Genomic DNA, 20,033 nt, shown 5'->3' on the forward strand with positions numbered 1-20,033 from the left:
ATTTTGGTGCCATTTTTTTTTACATAAGATTAATGGAAATGTAATCAATTTGGCTGTATTTTAATTAGTGATGTGAATGTAAATAAAATGTTTACATTGCCTCATTGGCATGATATCAAACTGTTAATCAAATCAAACCCTCTCCCCCTCGAATGGAAAAGTAAAGACTTAAGCTGCGCAGGTCTTTAAAAATAGAATTAATTTTGAACACATCACAAATAACCCCTATCTCTGGCGTGCAGGCCAGACCGGGCCCCCGGTGCATTACACCGGCTGAACCACTGATGACTACGACCCTGCCAGCCAGTCTCCTTACAGGACTTGTGAACGTGAGATATGACTTTGCATTAAGTTTACGGGTGAAGTGGAAATGAGTCTCACAGACTTTTACTTAATTTGACACACCCTGGTTCGAAGCCAGTGTAATTTATTAGCTGGGTCGCAGTATAAAAATGATAAATGAACATTGCTAATAGATGTACCTTCACTGAGCCATACAATTTCCAGGTCATATTTTAATCAATACTCTGGTTTTGTTTATATTAATAAATGCAGTCTTGTAAGGTTATATTGTTAGTACAAGAAAAGTAAAAATTATGGCATGAACTAAATGGTACAGCCTAGAATTCAGACGGTATCACACTGCCACACCACATCAATGGGAGGCTGTCATGCAGGAGGAACCTCTAACCTGCTTGTTTATCTGTTGAGTGTCTGAAACCCATGAAACTATCATTAGCTAACCTCAAACCCTGTTAGCTAATGATAGTTTGAGAATGTGACTTCCTAGCTAGTTAGTATGGTTTGAAGATCACGATATATAATATTTTTCAAATGTAAAATGTTTAATGAAAAAAACCCAACAGATTAGTCAATCTGAAAGGAACTCGTGCAGCTCTTCATGTTCCAAACTCTGTGCCAGATACCAACATTAAATGTGTTTCGTTAGCATTTCGTTGGTGTTGCTTGATGGGAATGTGACGCTTTGTGGGGACGGCCTGTGAAGTTTTTATTGAGGTTAGTCCCATGGTTTCATGAGAGCTCAACCCTCATTTGTTCCTTAAGGTAAATAAATGTAGTAGATAAACGGTCTTTCACTAAGCTCTTTCAAGTAGGTAAATATCAGTGGTGACCTTTACTTCCTGCAGACGGTTCTTAACCCCTTCAGTGCTAATGACAAGGGTAACTCGTCATGTAGGGCCCATTGATTTCAATGGAAAGTCAATGGACCTACATGCACACCCCTTAGCAGCCAAGTTTAATGATAGCAGCGATCTGCCTAGCACTGCAATAGCTTTTTCTTGGCTTTGCTAAGATTTTTTCCAAGTTTTGTGTGCGAATCTGCTTTTGCCCTCACCGTTGTCTTTGTCCCGTCAGAATTCTTGATAATCTTATTCGACATCATCCCCCTAGCATTTAATACGAACAGCAGCAGTGTGGAATTGATGCTAAACATGGATTTCGTAAACCCATGTAAAAATGCGAAAATGAGTCATGTGAATTTACATATCAAGGAAGCCTTTTCTTTCGCTTGCAGAGTAAATCATTTTGTGCACACATTTGTGTACCCTTTGATATTACCTGCCTCTTTCTCCAAACTACGTGAGACTGCATGCTCACAATTTGTGTATCTGAGCGTCCACTGTCACCACACAATGCCGACTCAAATGGTGATTTATCGATTGATTCAACCAGGCTTTTTTAAATTTCATGCCATATACCAACAATGTGTGACCTAAAGTTTTCACCTCACTCAGATTCAAAACATGGCCTTTTAACTTCTCATCACACTTTGATTGCTATGTTGCTTATTCATATACTCCCCTTCATACCAGAGTATCATATTGGAACACAGCATTTCCTTCATGATCTTTAAACCTAACCCACTTGAACACAGCTGAAACATCAGTCAATCTTAAGTGGCTGAAAGAGAGGCTCGCAGAACAGTCTGTGACCAACAGATTTCATTCAGCGTGCTTATTTTATGACAACAGGCTTATTCTCGAATTATTTGTAAAGCTCACCTTTAGGAAAGTGCCTCTTTTTGCGTGATCACCCAAATTTTGCGTGGACCAGTGGTGCTGTTTTTCTTTTTTACTCGGTGCACTAGGACTCTGCTAACCAGGCCCCCGGTGCATGTCCTCTGACCCCTAAAACATGTTAGTATTAATTATAATCTTAGTCGGCATATATATGTCCTTAATATATAGTGCAAATTGCACCCAGGGCCTGTAAGTTAAATATTACTAGTGGACTGCAGTATCTATTGTGCCATCCACTACAACGACTGTGTAAACATGGCTTCAGGCCTACCATTGTAGCCTGACACTGGCAGTTTAAACTGTATTTCCACCTATCAAAAAATGCTTTTGACAAGTCTAAACCTCCCTTCTAAGTCACCCTTAAGTAGACCTTTTGGCCAATAAAGCAGGGTTCACAGTATTTAAAAGTAGCACATGTAGAAAGTTAATATTAACCATGTCTATAAAGTGACTAGCATCTAAAAGCTATTTTTACTGTAGCAAGGCTGGCTGTTCATTAGAATAACACGGAGTTGCACTATTAAATGTAATAGAGCTATCTTCGGCTTAGAAACAGCTGGAAATGGCATTCTTTGACTCTTTGTAATATTAATAATAAGCACAGATCACTGGTGAAGGTGTGGTTTTAATGAATTTTAAGGAAAATGTATTTTTTTTAAAGTTACCTTTCCCCTGCCTAGAGGCTTTGGAGGCTAATGCTTTGGTCTCGGCTGCAGCCATCTGAGTCCTAGTGTATCTAATGAAAGCTACATCAAGGTTGGCTTTAAATTGTGTCTATGTCAATGTGTACAGCAACCAGTTGACCCACTTACTGCTTTTTAGCTCTGTTTTTACTTAAAACTTTAAAAATTAATATCTCAATTTCTCCTTTTTTGTCATTATTTTTCTAAATTGGACTGGGATTTTATTTTGATCTCTTTCCCTTTTAAAAAAATGTGCCTGTGTTGTTCTTTCTAAGTGCTTTACACATTTTCTTAAGTTAAGCCTCTGCTCTGTGCCCTAGCTACCAAGGGTTGAGCTGAGGTTTAAATTGCTGAAACTGTCAGTAGACTTGACAAGATTGTGATATTATTACTATTGGTGGACGCCCCAGCCACCCCAATGAATAATCCACTTTATCATATCATCCATTAAGCAGCTGGGTACACAACTTTCTCTTGGACTAATCGCACAGTTCATTCTCTCAAGTAACCCGAACAAGCCCATTCTGATCACCTCAGGCTTCACATACAATCTTAACCTAGCCCATCCTTCATGTGTGAGCCTTTTTTTGCTCCACAGTGTTAATTATACATCAGCTGTCATCCCTGAGTAAATGTGAGTGTCAGTCGTTTGTGGTATTGTCACACTAATTAAACACAAGCTTCGGCTCTCCAAATTACAATAACCTATAGTTGCTATAATGTAGAATTAGGTTGTTAAATCATTTGGATGTTATTTTATATTATATAGTGCATTTACTAATGTATTCTTTAGTGCTTTGATGCAGAGCTTGTTTTCACTTGTGGGTTTGTGCTTATGACACATGGGTGGCTTTGGGTATGGGGCAATATCAATTGGTATGCCCACACCCAATGAGTGAGTGTGCAGTTGAGTGTGTGGCTTTTCCCTATTGAGATTTATAGGATGGCTTTGCCACTCGCCATCCAAACCCTTGTGGATTTGGCATGTGTTTGGGTTGTCTCAGCAGGGTGCATCACTGAGGGGTGCAGGATTTCTGATTGTCAACTTAACCAGAAAGAGCTCTGGAAGTGCACCAGTTGAGGGCTTCAGCAAGCTTGAAACTATACTTGCTGTCTACATTTTGTATGCGTTGGTGAAAGAATGCCTGTGCTTATGGTGCAGAGGTGGTGTAGGTTTCTTCTAGCACTAGTTTTTTGTGTTTTTAAGTACACATTTTTTGTCAATGTCAAATTTACGGTACTAATATTGACAAATTGAATGATAGCACAATGTTAAAAACCAACAAAACCCCTCTTATAGTCCGCCCACCCCCAACCCTCCTCAGGGTCTAACACAATCTCAGTATAATACATTCATACAGTGCAATGTTGATGTTTTCCCTTGGCAGGAGAAGGGCAACAGTTCAAGCATGGCTTTTATAAAGCATAAGTTAAAGGTCAACTCATAGCTTCTATTGTAACCATGTTGTCCCTTCATCCAAAGCCACTTACCTAAGTTGGCAACTCACCTGGGGGTGTCATCAACTCCGAGAGCATCGCCACCCAGGCCCGCAAGTCATCTGTCAGTTTATTATCCCTGTGCCTGTTGCGCATGTGACTCTTCAGCGCTAGTCTATTCACCCATATCCTTTAACTAGTAAGCAACTTTTGGTGCAGTCGGTGACAGCCACCCAATGTCAAATCTACGCTTTGCCAATACCTGCAACATAATTAAAAAAAATTCTACTCCACTTTTTCTTTTTCCTAAAGGGGATGTGTCCCAACAGGCAAGGATCCCCTTCCCTGGTGATAGCCCACCCGAGGGCGTACGTAACGTCGCAAGGACTGTCTGCCAATATTCATCTATGTTTGGGAACCCCCAGATTTCCACCCTCTGCATCGGGGGTACCCAGAAGAGTGCGTCGGGTATATAGCATTTAACCTACTTGGAGAAAGGTGCACCTGATGTATCACATGACATTGCAGCAGTTTGAACCGCGCATTGGCAATTTTATACCCTCATGTATCCCCTCTCAATCTTTCGTTGATAAGGGTGCCTCCAGATTCTCTTGCCATTTATGCTGTACTGAAAGCTCAGGCAGACGAGCATCCTCCCTCAATGCCCTGTATATATGGGAGATAAACCTCCTACCTTCAGTCATGGCTAATAGAGTTTCCTAAGTGTGAGAGGCCTGCGGGGCCTCAGGAAAAGACAGCCATATCTTGCGTGCCGTAGCTGCAATTTTGGTCAATTGCAGGAATTGTCTGGTTCAAAGTTGTAACATTTCTATGGCATCCGCAAGGGTGATAAACCTGTTGGGGCACTAATCTCTTAGAGTATCACAACCGCCAACCTGCCATTAATGTAGGGACATAGAATGTGCAATAAGTTTAAACACATGCAATGCCCAGATTGCTAATATCTGGCGCGAAGGGAGCCCTATCAGTACAGTCTTGGCCTCCCGCTCCCATGCCCCACACACCTGCCTGACCCCATATGGTAAGCTTGGCAGGACCCTCACCCCCATCAATAGCACCGGCAATGAAACCCCTCTACAGGGGCCCCTCAACAGTCTGCGTTCCCAGTTCTCTTGGTCGTCAAGTCAGTGGACTGCATGCTGTTGTGCAGCAAGATAATATTCCAAACAGGGTAACAAAAGACCCCCCTTGCGCCATGGGCGCTTTAGAGAAGCCAGGCTAAATCTCTTCCTCCCAGTGACCCTAATAACTCCACTATCAGCCCATCTAGGTCCAGATAGAACTTTTTTATGGATGTCACTGGGTCCTTTGAAAAACATACAAACATCAAGTAAGTACTATCATTTTTACCAAAGCTATCTTCCCAATCAAGGAGGTACGAAGTGTATTCCAAAATGTTACTGTAGGCTTCAGCCCATCAACCACCCTGCATATATTTGCTGCTTCAAATTCCCTAGCCCCATTTGTATCCCGTATCCCCAGATATCTTACCATCTTGGTTTCCATGGGCAGTCTCGCTGTTGCAAACCCTGCACCAGCCTCCCCGCCAACATCCCCAGTGGAAACCATTTTAGTTTAGTGCCATTTACATGTAGCCTGGTGAGTGCGCCAAATTCAGCCAGAACCACCCGGAAGATGGGGACTGAATAAGACAAGCTGTGCAGGTATAGCAGTGCCTCATCAGCTTAGAGGGAGACCACGTGTGTGGTCGCCCCTATTTGTACCCCAGCAACATCACCCGCAACCGGCAGGGCAAGGGCTCCATCGCCAAGGCGAAGAGCAGGGGCGACAGGGGGCACCCCTGACTGGTCCCCTGGCTCAGAACAAAACTCTGCGACACCACTTCCCCACTCGCACACTCACTGAGGGGGCATCATATAACAGCTGCACCCACTTTATAAAGGTCCCTCCTAGGCCAGCCTTGTGTAACACCTCCCATAAAAATTCACATGACAGGGTATCTGCCTCGTCGCCAATGTAGAAATCAATGAAGTCTGGTAGACAGCTCTTGGAGTTGTAGTTTATTCTTCAAGTTACAGTTTAGTAAATTCCAATGTAAGTCTTAATATAAGCTCCTAATATAAGCCCCACCAGGAGCGGCCTCCTGGATGCTCAGCCCATCTTCTCTAACAGCTCTCTTCAAGTACAAACATCCATAACATTCCAAATGACATCGTATAGCTAGAGCTTCAGGCAGAGAACCAGGGCCAGGGAGATGCATTACATGAGAAGCAGATTACTACACAATCAAATGCTTGTTCGATGTCCAGCAGCGTGAGCGCTAACTGGTCACCCTCTAAAGTTGGTGAATGCATCACCAACGATAGTCTCAGCAGGTTACAGAGGGTGTTTCTGCGTGGGATAAACCTGCTCTGATCTTCTGCTATCAATTGGGGCAGTTACTCTAATAATCTAGAGGCTAAAATTTTACTGAGAATGTTCACATCCACATTAAGCATTGACAAAAGGTGATAAGATACCTCTAAACTATCCCAGTCAGGCTTGGGGAGCATAACTATAAGCGTCTCCCGCGTGAATACGGTGCGTATTCCCTTTTCATAGGCTTTAGTATAAACTTCTAGTAGTCGATCGGCAATTCCCCTGCCCTACTTTGATAAAATTCCGCTGATAGGCCGTCCCCTCCTGCTGTGGTCTTCTAGCACTAGTTGCTCTTCAGCTGAGCCTCGAGCTCTCATATTAGCAGGGCAGGTTTAACTTTTCCTTAAACAAGGGATTAACTACTTTTTATAGCTCTGTGTAGTGTGCTCTAATCCTTCTTGGGGTTCTGAGCAGTATTCTAATCAACTCCTTGTCTCTGGTTCATATGTTTTTGGGTACTCTTCTTCCCTCCTTTTCCCCCCTCAGAGGCTAGGTTATGACTTGTCTGAGGATTCTACCTTTTGTATCTTTGCACATCCTTAACATGCCAGATGCCCTTGCCTACCCTATTATTCTTCTGTCCTGGACCAAACAGTGAGGTCTTTGAGTACAGGTGTGCAATTTGTAATTCCATGATTTCATGATATTTGGATGGTGAGTAATTGGGTGTAGGTTGGGGTCAGATTGGTGTGGTACTTTGGTTGATTGTGCGTTCAGCTGTTCTTCAGATTTAAAGGGATGGCTGTGCCAGATGTGTGGGGAAACAAATTGTGTGCTCTCTTCTAGTATGTTTGCAGGCAGTGTAGTGTTGGCTAAGATTGTTGTGTGAAGTTGTAGGTAAGTTCTTGGATAGTGGTGGTTGTTTCATGATGGCATGGTTCATTTGTGCTAGCCTTTCCACTATGTTCTATAGTGTGTATTGGTGTAGTGTGCAACAGTGGTGCTACTTTACCAATGTTTGTCAGGCATGGGTTAAGTGCTTTGTTTTACACATGCAGAAGATAGAGTTCTGTTTAGCTTGTGCTGCCCAAGACATTTGAAGTTGTCTGTAACGATTTTGGATGAAGATACTGAGAGTGCTGTTGGATATCCGATGAAACAGACAGGCCTTGGTTGACTGGGTGAGGTAAAAACAGTTTATTATATATATTGTAGGAGGATACGTGGTTCGTTCATAATTCGACTGATACACAACAGTAGTAAGTACTCTGGTAGAGAGGGACACAAATTGGGGAACGATAGGTGTGTATGCAAACTGCTTACTTCAAATTAGTTAAGTTTGACAATATTTAATTGTTATTTTTGGGTCTGAAGATGAAACGTATTAAGGAACAGTAGTAAAAATTGGTGCAGCTCATAACACGGGGACCCTGTGTTTTTGAACAATCTGTGTTGAGATTGCGATGCTTTCATTGATGGTCAACTTGCTTGGAGCAGCGGCACATTCAGATCTAACCAATCATGGAATGCAAGACAGAGGTCAATGGCTGCAGGCAGTTTTAAGGTTCTCTTCATTCCAAAGTGTACATTTGCAAATACATTTTTGGGAAATTGGACACAAACTAACATTAATTTTCCCTCTTTCTTACAGCAAACCTGGTGCTACATCAGACAGTAGAGCGCATTCATGTCAGAAAGAAATATGGCGACATCCCTCGAGGCATATTTGTTGTAAGAGGAGAAAACGTGGTTCTTCTAGGAGAAATAGTAAGTAATAAGCTTTTGTGTTTAATAATTGCTTTAACCGCTTCCAGCTCCCATCTGAGTTTTTCGTCACCGACCTATATATACATTTTTAGTCCCCCCACAGACAAAAAAAAAAAAGCGGGACTTGAGAGCAAAGGATACCAGATGCTCCAAAGAATAAAGGCAGAGTATTTCATTGTCTCTGTTTAGGTGTCACACAAGCATTTTTGTAAAGCTCATTTTCTAAAATGATTACCCATGAAACATGCAGGAACCCTCTTGCTCCACAAGAGTTCCGGCTGTTGAGAAACTCTTCTCAATGTGAATGCCAGCTATGCTGCCTTACCCCAACATATTTAAGGACTTCACATTTTATTTTTTAGCTTATCATTGGTATACCTTTTTTCTTTTTTCTTTTTATTAAGACTTTCATCAATTATAAGCCAACATAAACAATATGCAGGAGAGATCACATTATGTATATTTTCCTAAGGTAAAGAGGTTCATACAGAAGTATTTGATAATAGTAGAAGAGAGATCAGCCATAGCATCATTATCGTTAATGATACCAAGTGTCCAATATCGCAACAAGTCCAGCAGAGTGATAGTTAGGAACAGATCAGGCATTTCAGCCTCGGGGAGGAAAAAAAAGATAAAGAAAATGGGATAAGCAAGACCTGACATAACCAGGTCCTATCTGACAATGCAAATAATACAATGCAAATCTGTGCCCGGTCCCAAAATCCCCCATTAATTAGGACATTGAGCCCCATACATCGGTTCCATTCAGCACCCCTTCATTCCGTCTTGTCTGGGTGAAGCAACAGGTAAGTACGAAGTGGCTGCCAGATATTTTTAGTTCTGGACGAGGGTGGTTGCAATGTAGCATATATATCGCTAGTGGTTTAACAGTATATCAGGTCCAATATCCTGCCCTTAGTTGTGGGGACTCTGGGGTCACACCTGTGTTTTGAAATGTGCCTCTTAGCAAGAAGCAAGGCAATGGCAGTAAAGTGACGAACCCCAGTACTCAATGGCTTGACATATCCCAGTAAGGTGAGCAGCGGTGAAGGGCTTAAGTCTGAGTCAATCATTAGTCAAGATACCGGAAAATCTCCGGCCAGTACCTCACAATGCTCTATGTAGGTATTTATAATGGAGCTTATGCCGATAATTTCTAGAAATAAAGTGGGTCTGTTCGCAGAAAAACGCCTGTCTCATCTGATAGTGAGTGCCCCAGATCCTCTTCCTATTCTGCGCGTGCTCCCTCCCCAACCGGCGGACGGAGTGTCTTGGCCAAGCTGTACACGTTGAAAACCAGGGGAGCACTGTCCGCAGATGTGATGTGAGAAAACAGCAAAAAATCAGCAGGCTCGGCTGTGGAGGAATGAAGTGCAGCGTACATGGATGTGTGCTTTCTATGCAATAGGAACTTACTCACCACGACGACCGCCGCCACTACGACGCCAACTCCGGACGGAGCCACACCTGCTTCAAGGCCGCCCCGAAACGCACACACGGCCCCTTCACCTGCCGGAACTGCAGCTACACAAGCCTCAGAGCAGACGAGAAAGACCCCAACCACCTCCGATGCATACTACTGAACACCCGCTCCGCACGCAAGCATGCCGTCGAGCTCTGGGACCTGCTCGACACAACATCCCTGGATGTCGTCTTCCTGACTGAGACTTGGTTTAACAACTCCTCCGCACCCGACATCGCCATAGCTGTCCCAGACTGCTACAAGATCACCCGTAGAGACCGCACCAATGGAGTTGGAGGAGGAATCGCTATCGTCCACAAGAACAGCATCAGGGTTTCGATTAGCACCGACGACGCGCTCAGCACCACCGAACACATGCATTTCCAGATCCACACAGACCCTAACTCTACCCTCAGAGGCACCCTCGTCTACCAAACCCCCCCGGACCACGCCCCAGTTCAGCGACTCCATCGCAGACTTGATCAGCACGCACGGCCTGACCTCCACCGACTACATCCTCCTCTGAGACCTGAACTATCACCTTGAGAACAACAACGACCACTCCACAACCCTGATCAATAACCTCGCCAACCTCGGACTGAAGCAACTTGTCACAACGCCCACCCACTCCGCCGGCCACATGCTCGACCCAGTCTTCTCATCAAGCCTGCACGTCTCCGTCAGCCACACCTCCGAACTCCTCTGGACCGACTACCGTTGCATCCACTTCGCCTTCCAGAAGCCCACCACACACGCCACCGCGCCCAACAGATCCCCCGCCGCTGCTGGAGCAAGATCACCGAAGACCAACTACACGCAAACCTCGCTCTCAGCCCACCCACTGAACCCTCCAACACCGACGCTGCACACAGCCTCAGACGCTGGATTGAGGACTGCGCCAACACCCTCGCCCTGTTGAAGAACCCCCCCCCCCCCCACAGAGACACGAGCAAGAGGGCCAGCTGGTTCACCCCAGAACTCCTAGCCTCCAAGCAAGCCTGCCGGAAACTAGAGAAGAAATGGCACAGTGAACAAACTCCGGACAGCCACGCAGCACACAAGGACGCCATCCGCAACCACCACCTCATCAGGGCAGCCAAGAGGACCTCCTTCAAAGACCGCCTCGACAATAACGCACACAATAGCAAGGAGCTCTTCAACATCGTGAAGGAACTCTCCAACCCCCAGCTCCAACACCGACATCCTGCCGTCGCATGCCCTGTGAGACTCCCTCGCTGCCTTCTTCCACCGCAAGACAGCAGACATCCACGACTGCTTCAACGCCCAGACAGCCCTAACAGACCGCAACCCAACAGACCCTCCGCACACCATCGACCACGACCCCCTGCTAGCCTGGGCCAGCGTGAGCATCGATCACACCAGTAAGACCATGCGCACAATCCACTCCGGCTCTCCGTCAGACCTATTCCCGTACCACGTCTTCAACAGAGCAAGCAGCTCCATCGCACCCCACCTGCGCAACGTCACCAATCTCTCCCCCGAGACCGCAACCTTCCCAGAGATCTGGAAACATGCCGAGATCAACGCCCTTCTCAAAAAACCTAAGGCAGACCCAAGAGACCTCAAGAACTTCCAACCCATCTCTCTGCTCCCCTTCCCGGAAAACCATCAACAGACAGCTAACCCGATACCTCGAAGAAAACAGAATCCTGGACCCTTCCCAGACAGGGTTCCGCAGCAACCACAGCACCGAGACTGCCCTCATTGCCGCCACCGATGACATCAGGATCCTGCTGGACAATAGCGAGACCGCAGCACTCATCCTCATAGACCTCTCTGCCGCCTTCGACACCGTCTGCCACCGCGCACTACGCACACGCCTCCACGCCGCAGAGATCAGAGACAAGGCTCTGGATTGGACCACCTCCTTCCTCTCTGGCAGAACCCAGAACGTCTGCCTCCCCCATTCCGTTCCAAAGCCTCCGAGATCATCTGCAGGGTACCCCAGGGATCCTCCCTCAGCCCGACGCTGTTCAACATTTACATGGCCCCGCTTGCACACGTAGCCCGACAGCACAACCTCAACATAATTGCCGACGACACTCAGCTGATCCTCTCCCTCACCAAGGACCCCATCACCGCCAAAGCTTCTGCTCCAACCCTTCAGCCTGGGACGACTTCTGGTGGCCGACGACACTGGAGGCAACCCCAACACCCACCGACCACGCACGCAACCTGGGAATTATCCTCGACTCAACGCTCTCAATGACCAAGCAAGTCCATGCCGTCTCCTCCTCCTGCTTCAACACCCTCCGCATGCTCCGCAAGATCTACAGATGGATCCCAACAGATACAAGACAGTCACCCAGGCCCTCGTCAGCAGTAGACTCGACTACGGAAACGCCCTCTACGCGGGATCCCTGACCAAGCTCATCAAACGACTACAACGCATCCAAAACGCCTCGGCACGACTGTACCTCGATGTACCATGCCACGGCCACATCACCCCCACCTGAGAAACCTGCACTGGCTCCCCGTCATCAAGAGGATATCCTTCAAGCTCCTCACCCACGCACACAAGTCACTCCACAAGACCGGCCCAGCCTACCTCAACAGACGGCTCTCCTTCTACATCTCCAATCACCAGCTACGCTACGCCGACCTCACTCGCCACCTTCCCGTGCATCCGAAGAATAACCACCGGTGGGAGATCCTTCTCCAACCTCGCCGCCAAGACATGGAACACCCTCCCACTGAGCCTACGACAGACCCAAGACCTGCTGACCTTCAGGAGGATACTTAAGACCTGGCTGTTCGATCAGTAGCGCCGCCCCCGCGCCTTGAGACCCTCACGGGTATGTAGTGCGCTTTACAAATGATTGATTGATAGACAAAAAGTTTTAGTCAAAGTTTATTATTATGTTTTTGGCTCTCAAAAGAGGGCCACATTTATCAATCACAAAACTATACACCAAAATATACAATAAGATTCTACAAAAATACACAAAGAAAAAAGAACCAATTGAGGGATCACAACAGGAACACTGACGGAAGAATCAACAAATGGCATCTACAGGATTCATTAGTAAATGTTTAAAAAAACTCTTTAAAAAAATTAAAATTTTTAAAGCAAAACATTTCATTGGGTGGACAATAAAGGGCATAAAAAAAAGAATTTACATTCAAAATTCCCAACTGAAGACAAATAGATCTCAACCATTTAGAACGTAATGGACGTAATGTAGGACAAGTAAACAGAACATGATTTCGGTCTTGCACTGCCTTATTACAAAAATTACATATGGGAGATGTTCCATACCACTTTGCTAACAGAGAATATAAAGGAAGCAGATCGTGTCGTAAAAGGTACCATAGCCTTCGCACTCGATGAGGAATATTCCATGAGACATACTGTTGGGCCTGCTTTATAGAATACGAGCTTAGGAGTAACTCACCACCCTTCTTTTCATGTAAAGCAATCATATCCAATTTAAAGCAGAGTTCCCAAGATGCATGTTTCAGCTGAGACTTTAGTTGAAAGGGAGAAAGTAAGAACAAAGTATTTTCATCCAACTCTAACAATGCTACAGCTTTTCTAAAATGTTTTACTATTAATGAGAACTCATTTAGATTGCCCAGCAGTTCCTTTTTAATGTATGCCCGTAAGGAACCCAATTCACCTCTAGCCAAACATGCCACCCATCTTACCAGGGCAATCAACCCCTGTACCCAGCAGCTCCGAAGGCCAAATTCCAGCCTGCATGCGGGCACTGAGCAAGCTGTATTAAAGGAGGAAATTCTTCTTAGATTCTTTCCCTTCATTAAATGCAAAAAAACCCAATGTCTTAACTCCACCAGTTCTATTCCATAAAGCAGAGTTGCAGGGATTTTTGCTCTGTACACTTCCAAAAATCGGGCAAAGTGTCTTTTCCCTGTCGCAGAGTACAGCGAACATAACCCCATACCATGAGCCAATGCCTTACGCGAATTGTGTTCAATATGGGGTTTTTCGCTTAGGTTTGCCGAGATTATTTTACCTAAAAAGGTGTAAGTTTTAACTACCTCTAATCTCTGGCCTCCTATAGCCCATCCGAAGTTTACAGATCTACATTTTTTTCTTCCAGTGATGCACATGATTTTGCTTTTAGAGGTATTAATCTTCATAAAATGTGCTTCTGCAAATAAATGTAAAGCTTGCAGGCGATTAGACAAGCCCTTAGGAGGTAAGTCTAAAATGAGGATATCATCCGCATACATTAAAACAGAGATGGGTGAACCTCCAACTACCGGAGCTAAACCAACGCCTGCAGCAATAAAAGCAGGTAGGTCCGCAGTATATAGAGAAAACAACATGGGGGCCAATAGACACCCCTGTTTTAACCCGTTTAAGGATGGGATGCTCTGAGAAAGGCCCCTTTCTCCGCCTTGCAACACCTTGCACCAGGTATTTGAGTGAAGAGATCTTACAAGTTCCAGTAGAAGGGGCAGCATACCCATTTTAGCAAGCTTTCTCCACAGCGTTGGACGATCCACCTTGTCAAACGCTGTGGAGAAATCTATGAATGCTGCGTATACTCCACCTCCCCGGACTCGTATATATTTGTCCGTAATCACTTGAAAAGCAGTCAGGTTATCAAGTGTACCATGCTTTTTACGGAACCCAGTCTGTTCCAAAGGTAAAATTTTATTTGCGTCCACCCAATCCGAGATTAATGTTAAAAGACATTTAGCAAAAACTTTTCCGACAGCATCTAGTAGAGCTATCAAACGATAATTCATGGGTTTATCCCGCTCTCCCTTCTTGAATAAGGGTATTAATATACTTCCCTTCCAGGATGTAGGAACTGATCTAAGTAAAAAACACGCTTTAAACAAAGGAAAAAGAATCCTGCTCCAAGTAGAAACATCCTGCTTCAGTACTGAAATGGGCAACTCATCTGGTCCCATTGCTCCGGAAGAGCGCATACTCTTAATCGCAGAAGCAATGGATTTCTCACAAGGAGGATTCATAGCAAACCTACAGTCCCATACGGAATCACTATCCTCACCCTCTACGCCATTTGATGCATACAGATTCAATATAAATGAGCACCAAACATCTTCAGGAATAGAAATGGGAATAGGGGAGGTTCTTGTGCCACATCCCTTGCCAATTATGGACCAGAATTCTCTAGATTTACCATAAACAGAAGCTTCCCTTAAGCTAATCCAGAGAGAGTCTTCTTTTTCTTTTTTTAATTTTGCTCTCACTCTGGTCCTCCTTCTCTTTAGTAAGGATAACTTATTAGAAGTTTCCGTGGATCTAAACATAAATTGTTGCCTCACTAATTTCTTTATTTCTTTATTTAGTGGTACTAATAAACTAGGAACAAAAATCACTTTCCCGGAATGTCTAGGCTTCTTTGCAGTCGCAGTAAGTTTTTTTCTTAAGGTTTTCAAAGTGGAAAAATTCCATGCCCTGCCATTCTTTTAATTCAAGTAAGGTTTGAGCAAGAATAATTTGCAAATCCTTCATAATCATCGGATTCCAAAACCATCTACCGGACTTACAAAGAAAAGAAACTCCTCCAGTGCTTAAAGACCAGGCATTCGTGACCTGGGGTTGTAATAAAAGAGTTATACTGGTCACGTTATGATCGCTCATAGGAGTTTGAGAGACCATTATATCCTGAATAAGGGAAAAAGAGACATAGTCCGTAATTACATAGTCGAGGATGGATTCACCCTTAGGGGACTTATGAGTAAATTTAGCAGGGGTATCAGATGGCATCCTACCATTTACAATTAGCCCCTCTAGATAACTAAGTTCTTGTAACATTATCTTTCCTCTTTTACTAGTTTTTATTTTAATTGGAAAGATAGCTTGGGGTATATTAAATGCCTCTTCTTTAAACTTATTTCTAAACAAATCTATACTTGAGTTAGACACTTTACTATTCAGATCGCCCACAAGTAGAATGTCAAGTTCTAATAGATGCTTAACATACGAAAACATTTGCTTCAAAACAGTATTAAAACCATCTTCAGGCGGAATGTATGCATTAATGATTACTAGAGAATGCTGGCTGCCTAGACTGGATAGATTATTAATAGTTATAGCTTGAAAAAGGTTACTTGTGTCAACATAATGGGAAAATTGCCATTGGAATGCATTAGACAGGAGGCAGGCAATTCCCCCCTTTGCGTGACCTTTTTTAGCTGGCGTGGCTGCTGCCTCAAGCACAAAGTAATCTTTTCCACCATACAAAATATTTTTACACCAGGATTCCTGAATGCATATCACATCCGCATGTAAAGAAAATAAAAAATCAAGTTTCTCCGGTCTATTATACAACCCTGCTGCATTCCAGGATATAACTTTTAATTGACTGCTAAAGATGTTGAAACAGTCTTGGATTATCCGAAATATTATTAGACAAGACTCCTGGAAGCCAGTTCCATTGATGATTATCCTCCGTTGTAGGAGCAATCATGTTCAAGGGGGTAGGTAAAATCTGGGAAACCATACGTTTACCTCTTGAGACCCTGATTTGTAAATCTCTATTGGATTTAGACATATTCTCCTGCCTAATACCCAACTTTGTGGCCCCTTCTCTAGGGAGAATATCCTTTCCCGTATGCGAAAAGGGTAACACATCAATCCCTCTACATTGAAACGATTCTGCCTGTTGTAATACCAGATTAGCTATTATTTTAGAGTAGAATTTCGCCCATATGCGTAGCCCATTTTCATACCTTACTAAGGAAACCAAGTCAATGTCATTCGACTGAATAAGTTTTAAGTTTTCAATATCCTTAAAACAATTAAGCAACCAAGACCTGTTTAGGTATAAATCAGAGTCAAATAAGGGCAAAAAGTCCAAAGTCAGTGTATCCACATAAGAATTAGAAACTTTAAACTGTAAAGAGGAGGGATTCGTAGCAACATCAACCGGAAATTGAAAGATAGGCGCTGAGGGGTTAAGGACCCCTGGCGCTGAAGGGTTAGGGACCCCTGGTGCAGTAGGCATAATTCTTGTCGCTTCTTCAATTGGAACACTGGGCAATACTGGATAGTCCTCTTGATGAGGGACTTCCCCAGCATTGGCACAGATATTAGGTGAACAATTGGCTACAGAACCATTAGTACAATCAGCCGCCTTATTAGAAAAAATGTCCAATAAAGATTTATCTTCAATATCTGCAGCATCAAGGTCTTCATTGTTAGTATGTTTTCGGAAAATGATTTGCCTCTGTTTTTCTTCTTGTACTTACGAACCGGTTTCCTATTTTTCCCCTTCTTGTTTCTACTTTTATTATCTTCTCCATTTACATCAGAATTCACTTAAGTCTCCTTTTTTACAAGGGTGAAAATTGGGAATAACTCATTTCCCGCATTTAGATCCACATCCAACAAACTTTCTTCCTGAAGGGTAGGGTCTGATACCTTCATGTAATTTGATACAGATGGAATAGGCATCCCTAAGGCCTCATGTTTGTTAACTACTACTGGCATACCTGCAGGAGCATTTTTTTCCGATAAGTTATTGATATCCAAAGTATTCTGTAAAACAATCTCCGGAGCAGGCATAAAACCATTTTCTATACTATTTGCCAGTAATACTTTCAATATCTGTGTAACTGAGTCCAAGGTGCAGTCAGGATTCCCAACAAATTTGCTCAGTAAAGACAATATGGAAGCCAATAAATGCTCTAATACTATCAAACAGTCAGAAATAGGTCTATCATCCTTCGGCAACCCAGAAGCGGCAATGGGGCAGATACCGGATAGATTAAGTAGAGAATTCCTAGAGTCATTCTGCAGTGAAGGAATGTCATTAGATGTTATAGAGGGAGTACTACTATATAGCAATAATCCTGACGGCGTAGCTCCCATTGTCGTTTTACTGGGATTCAAATGAATCAGATTTCCATCCTCCATATAGCGGCCACATAATTCAAGGTCAATACTGGACAAGAACGACTCTCCTTTTATAGCTACGTCAGGACATTCTGCACCAGTAAGAATGTTAAATATAGGTGCATTCGTATCAGTTGTCTTATTATCCGACTGCTCTCCCTCTGAAGTGCATACTGGAAGGTTAGCCACAATAGATTTTGGCTGGGGGAACAAAAGATGTATAGAGGCTGCCTCCGAGATGGAAACTTTTTCCACAATAGGCGGTGCACCCACCAAAGGCACCATCTCAGAACCAGCGATTACCGGGATTGCCAAAGACTTATCCACAGGTTTTTCCCATAATTTCAATATCTGCATCTGTCCTTTCATTAACACACCGTTGTCATATTTATTCCTGAGGGGGTTAGATCTAGTTTTTATACATGATCTCCCCCCTAAAACTCTTCCGGAGCGTAATTTCTTTGCAGTCATCATAAACGGAGAATTAACCAGGCAGTGAAATACAGTTAAGATAATATATATATAACAATGACGGTTTCTTATGACGAATCCTTAGTGATGCAAATGATGATTGCTCGTCAGTATTCAAAGATATCTCCTTTAGGGCATCTCACGTTGGCACTCACAAATAACTGACGTAAGATGTAAAATGACGGGGCCCAGCCCAGCCTACCTCAGCCACTGAGGGCCATAGAGGGCCCGCTCTTCGTTCGCGCTTCTGTCCGCGCGCGTCCCGCGTTCGCGTCAGATGACGAAACTGAGGAGGAGGGGGCGGGAAGAGGCACCAGGTGCGCGCGATGATCAAGCGCTAGCACCTCTGGTCCTCGCAGTCCCGCTCCCGCTGGAGTAGTTCGATGCCTCTCTCCCTCAGCAACCACGGAGATTCACAAGTAGAGCACACGGGCTCCAAGTCCACACAAGCGCTTAGAAGCAGAACAGTCCTGCACGAAAAGCACAATTCCTCAGCGCAGGTACAATCAGGGAAGGCAAGCACTGCGAGCGGTGATTGATAGATATAAAGTACATCCCGCCCCCCCGCTAGGTCTACAGCTGTGCATAGCTGGGCTTCGTGGAACAGATCCCCAATACGGTGTAGCCCGTATTGAGTGAGCGTCCTTTTGGTTTGTTTCCATGTTTGGAGATAACCATGGGTTGTCGTGGAGTGGCAAGTGTGGGGAGTAGAGGAGCCCAATATTCAGATATTACGTAGCCTCTCCCAGGCTCAATATGTGATCTGAAGTGTTTTTATCTCTGGGGTTATGTGGTGAGGCCATGTGGGATAATGGTGGAAAGAGAACCGGGATTAGCCTGCGACCACTCAGGTTTTAGGTATTGCAATCTTGCATCTAGGTGGCACCAAAAATACGCAAAATGCGCTTGCACCACTAGATAATATAAATGGAAGTCCCGGGCACCAAATCCTCCACGCCCATAGGGCTTCGTCAACGTCAGCCATTTGATATGAGCCCGACCGCTGGCCCAAACCAATCTTGTGAGCATACCCCAAAGTGTATCCAAAAAGTTTGAAGTGATTTGGATGTAAAGGAAGAGATATAGAAACCGGGGAACACCATCATCTTTGATTTCAATTCTTCCAGCAATCGAAAGTGGGATCTTGATCCATCTGTCTATTTGAGTCGATAGTCAGTCAATAGCTGGGCCATGGTTGAGGCAAATGACCTCTGATGCAGTGCGATGTAAGAGGATACCTAGATAGCGAAGAGGCTCGTCACACCAGCGCAGGGGGTAGTCTGGGGTGAATTGGACCGTAGCATTTGTTAGCTGAAATATTTCTGATTTGTTCCAATTTATGACTACTCTATACTATCAGGAGCCTCAGGGGGAAAAAGAGCAAGGGAAACAGGCCTCCCCCCCACTCATATCCAATTTATGACTAACCCAGAAAAAAAACCAAATCGCACAATCTCACAGAGAAGAGGAGGGAGATTAATATCGGGATCCCTGACAAACAGCAGGATATCATCTGCATACAGTGAGGCCAGAAGGGGACCACAATAGAATCCTAACCCGCGTTGGAGATGGCGCTCCTGTAGGTTGGCACACAAGAGGGTCTATGGCTATAATGAACAGTGACGGTGATAGGGGGCAGCCTTATCTAGTACCCCACGACCGGGTAAATTGTCCAGTAAGCTTGCCATTTACCTGAAGCATGGCCAATGGGTCTGTATAGAGCAAGCTTCCGTAATGCAGCATGCAGAAATGACCACTCCAATTAAACAAACGCTTTTTCTGCGTCGGGTAATACAGCTGCGATCCCTGCCAGACATGCCGCGTACGTCGACTCTGCTACCGGTGTAATCCGATCCTGATGGCCTCGTAGAGAAACGCGGGATCCCCACGCACAGACCCGCGTTTGAAGGGCTTCCAACTGCCCAAATTCGTACGCGCTGACTTGACTCAAGGTCCTTTGGCAGCAATCA

General features: G+C 44.5%; 1 protein-coding gene across 1 annotated transcript in view; it reads left to right on the top strand.

Annotated features, from left to right (window-relative positions):
• The window catches only part of LSM1 (LSM1 homolog, mRNA degradation associated), a 225,449-nt gene that overhangs the window by 117,487 nt on the left and 87,929 nt on the right, over window positions 1-20,033 (top strand). Inside the window, exon 3 of the mRNA XM_078666386.1 lies at window positions 8,154-8,269. Coding sequence (XP_078522512.1) covers window positions 8,154-8,269 — 116 coding nt within the window. The remainder of the gene's footprint in view (window positions 1-8,153; window positions 8,270-20,033) is intronic.

The sequence above is a fragment of the Lissotriton helveticus genome, chromosome 11, assembly GCF_964261635.1.
Source record: "Lissotriton helveticus chromosome 11, aLisHel1.1, whole genome shotgun sequence".
NCBI classification, from domain to species: Eukaryota; Metazoa; Chordata; class Amphibia; order Caudata; family Salamandridae; genus Lissotriton; species Lissotriton helveticus.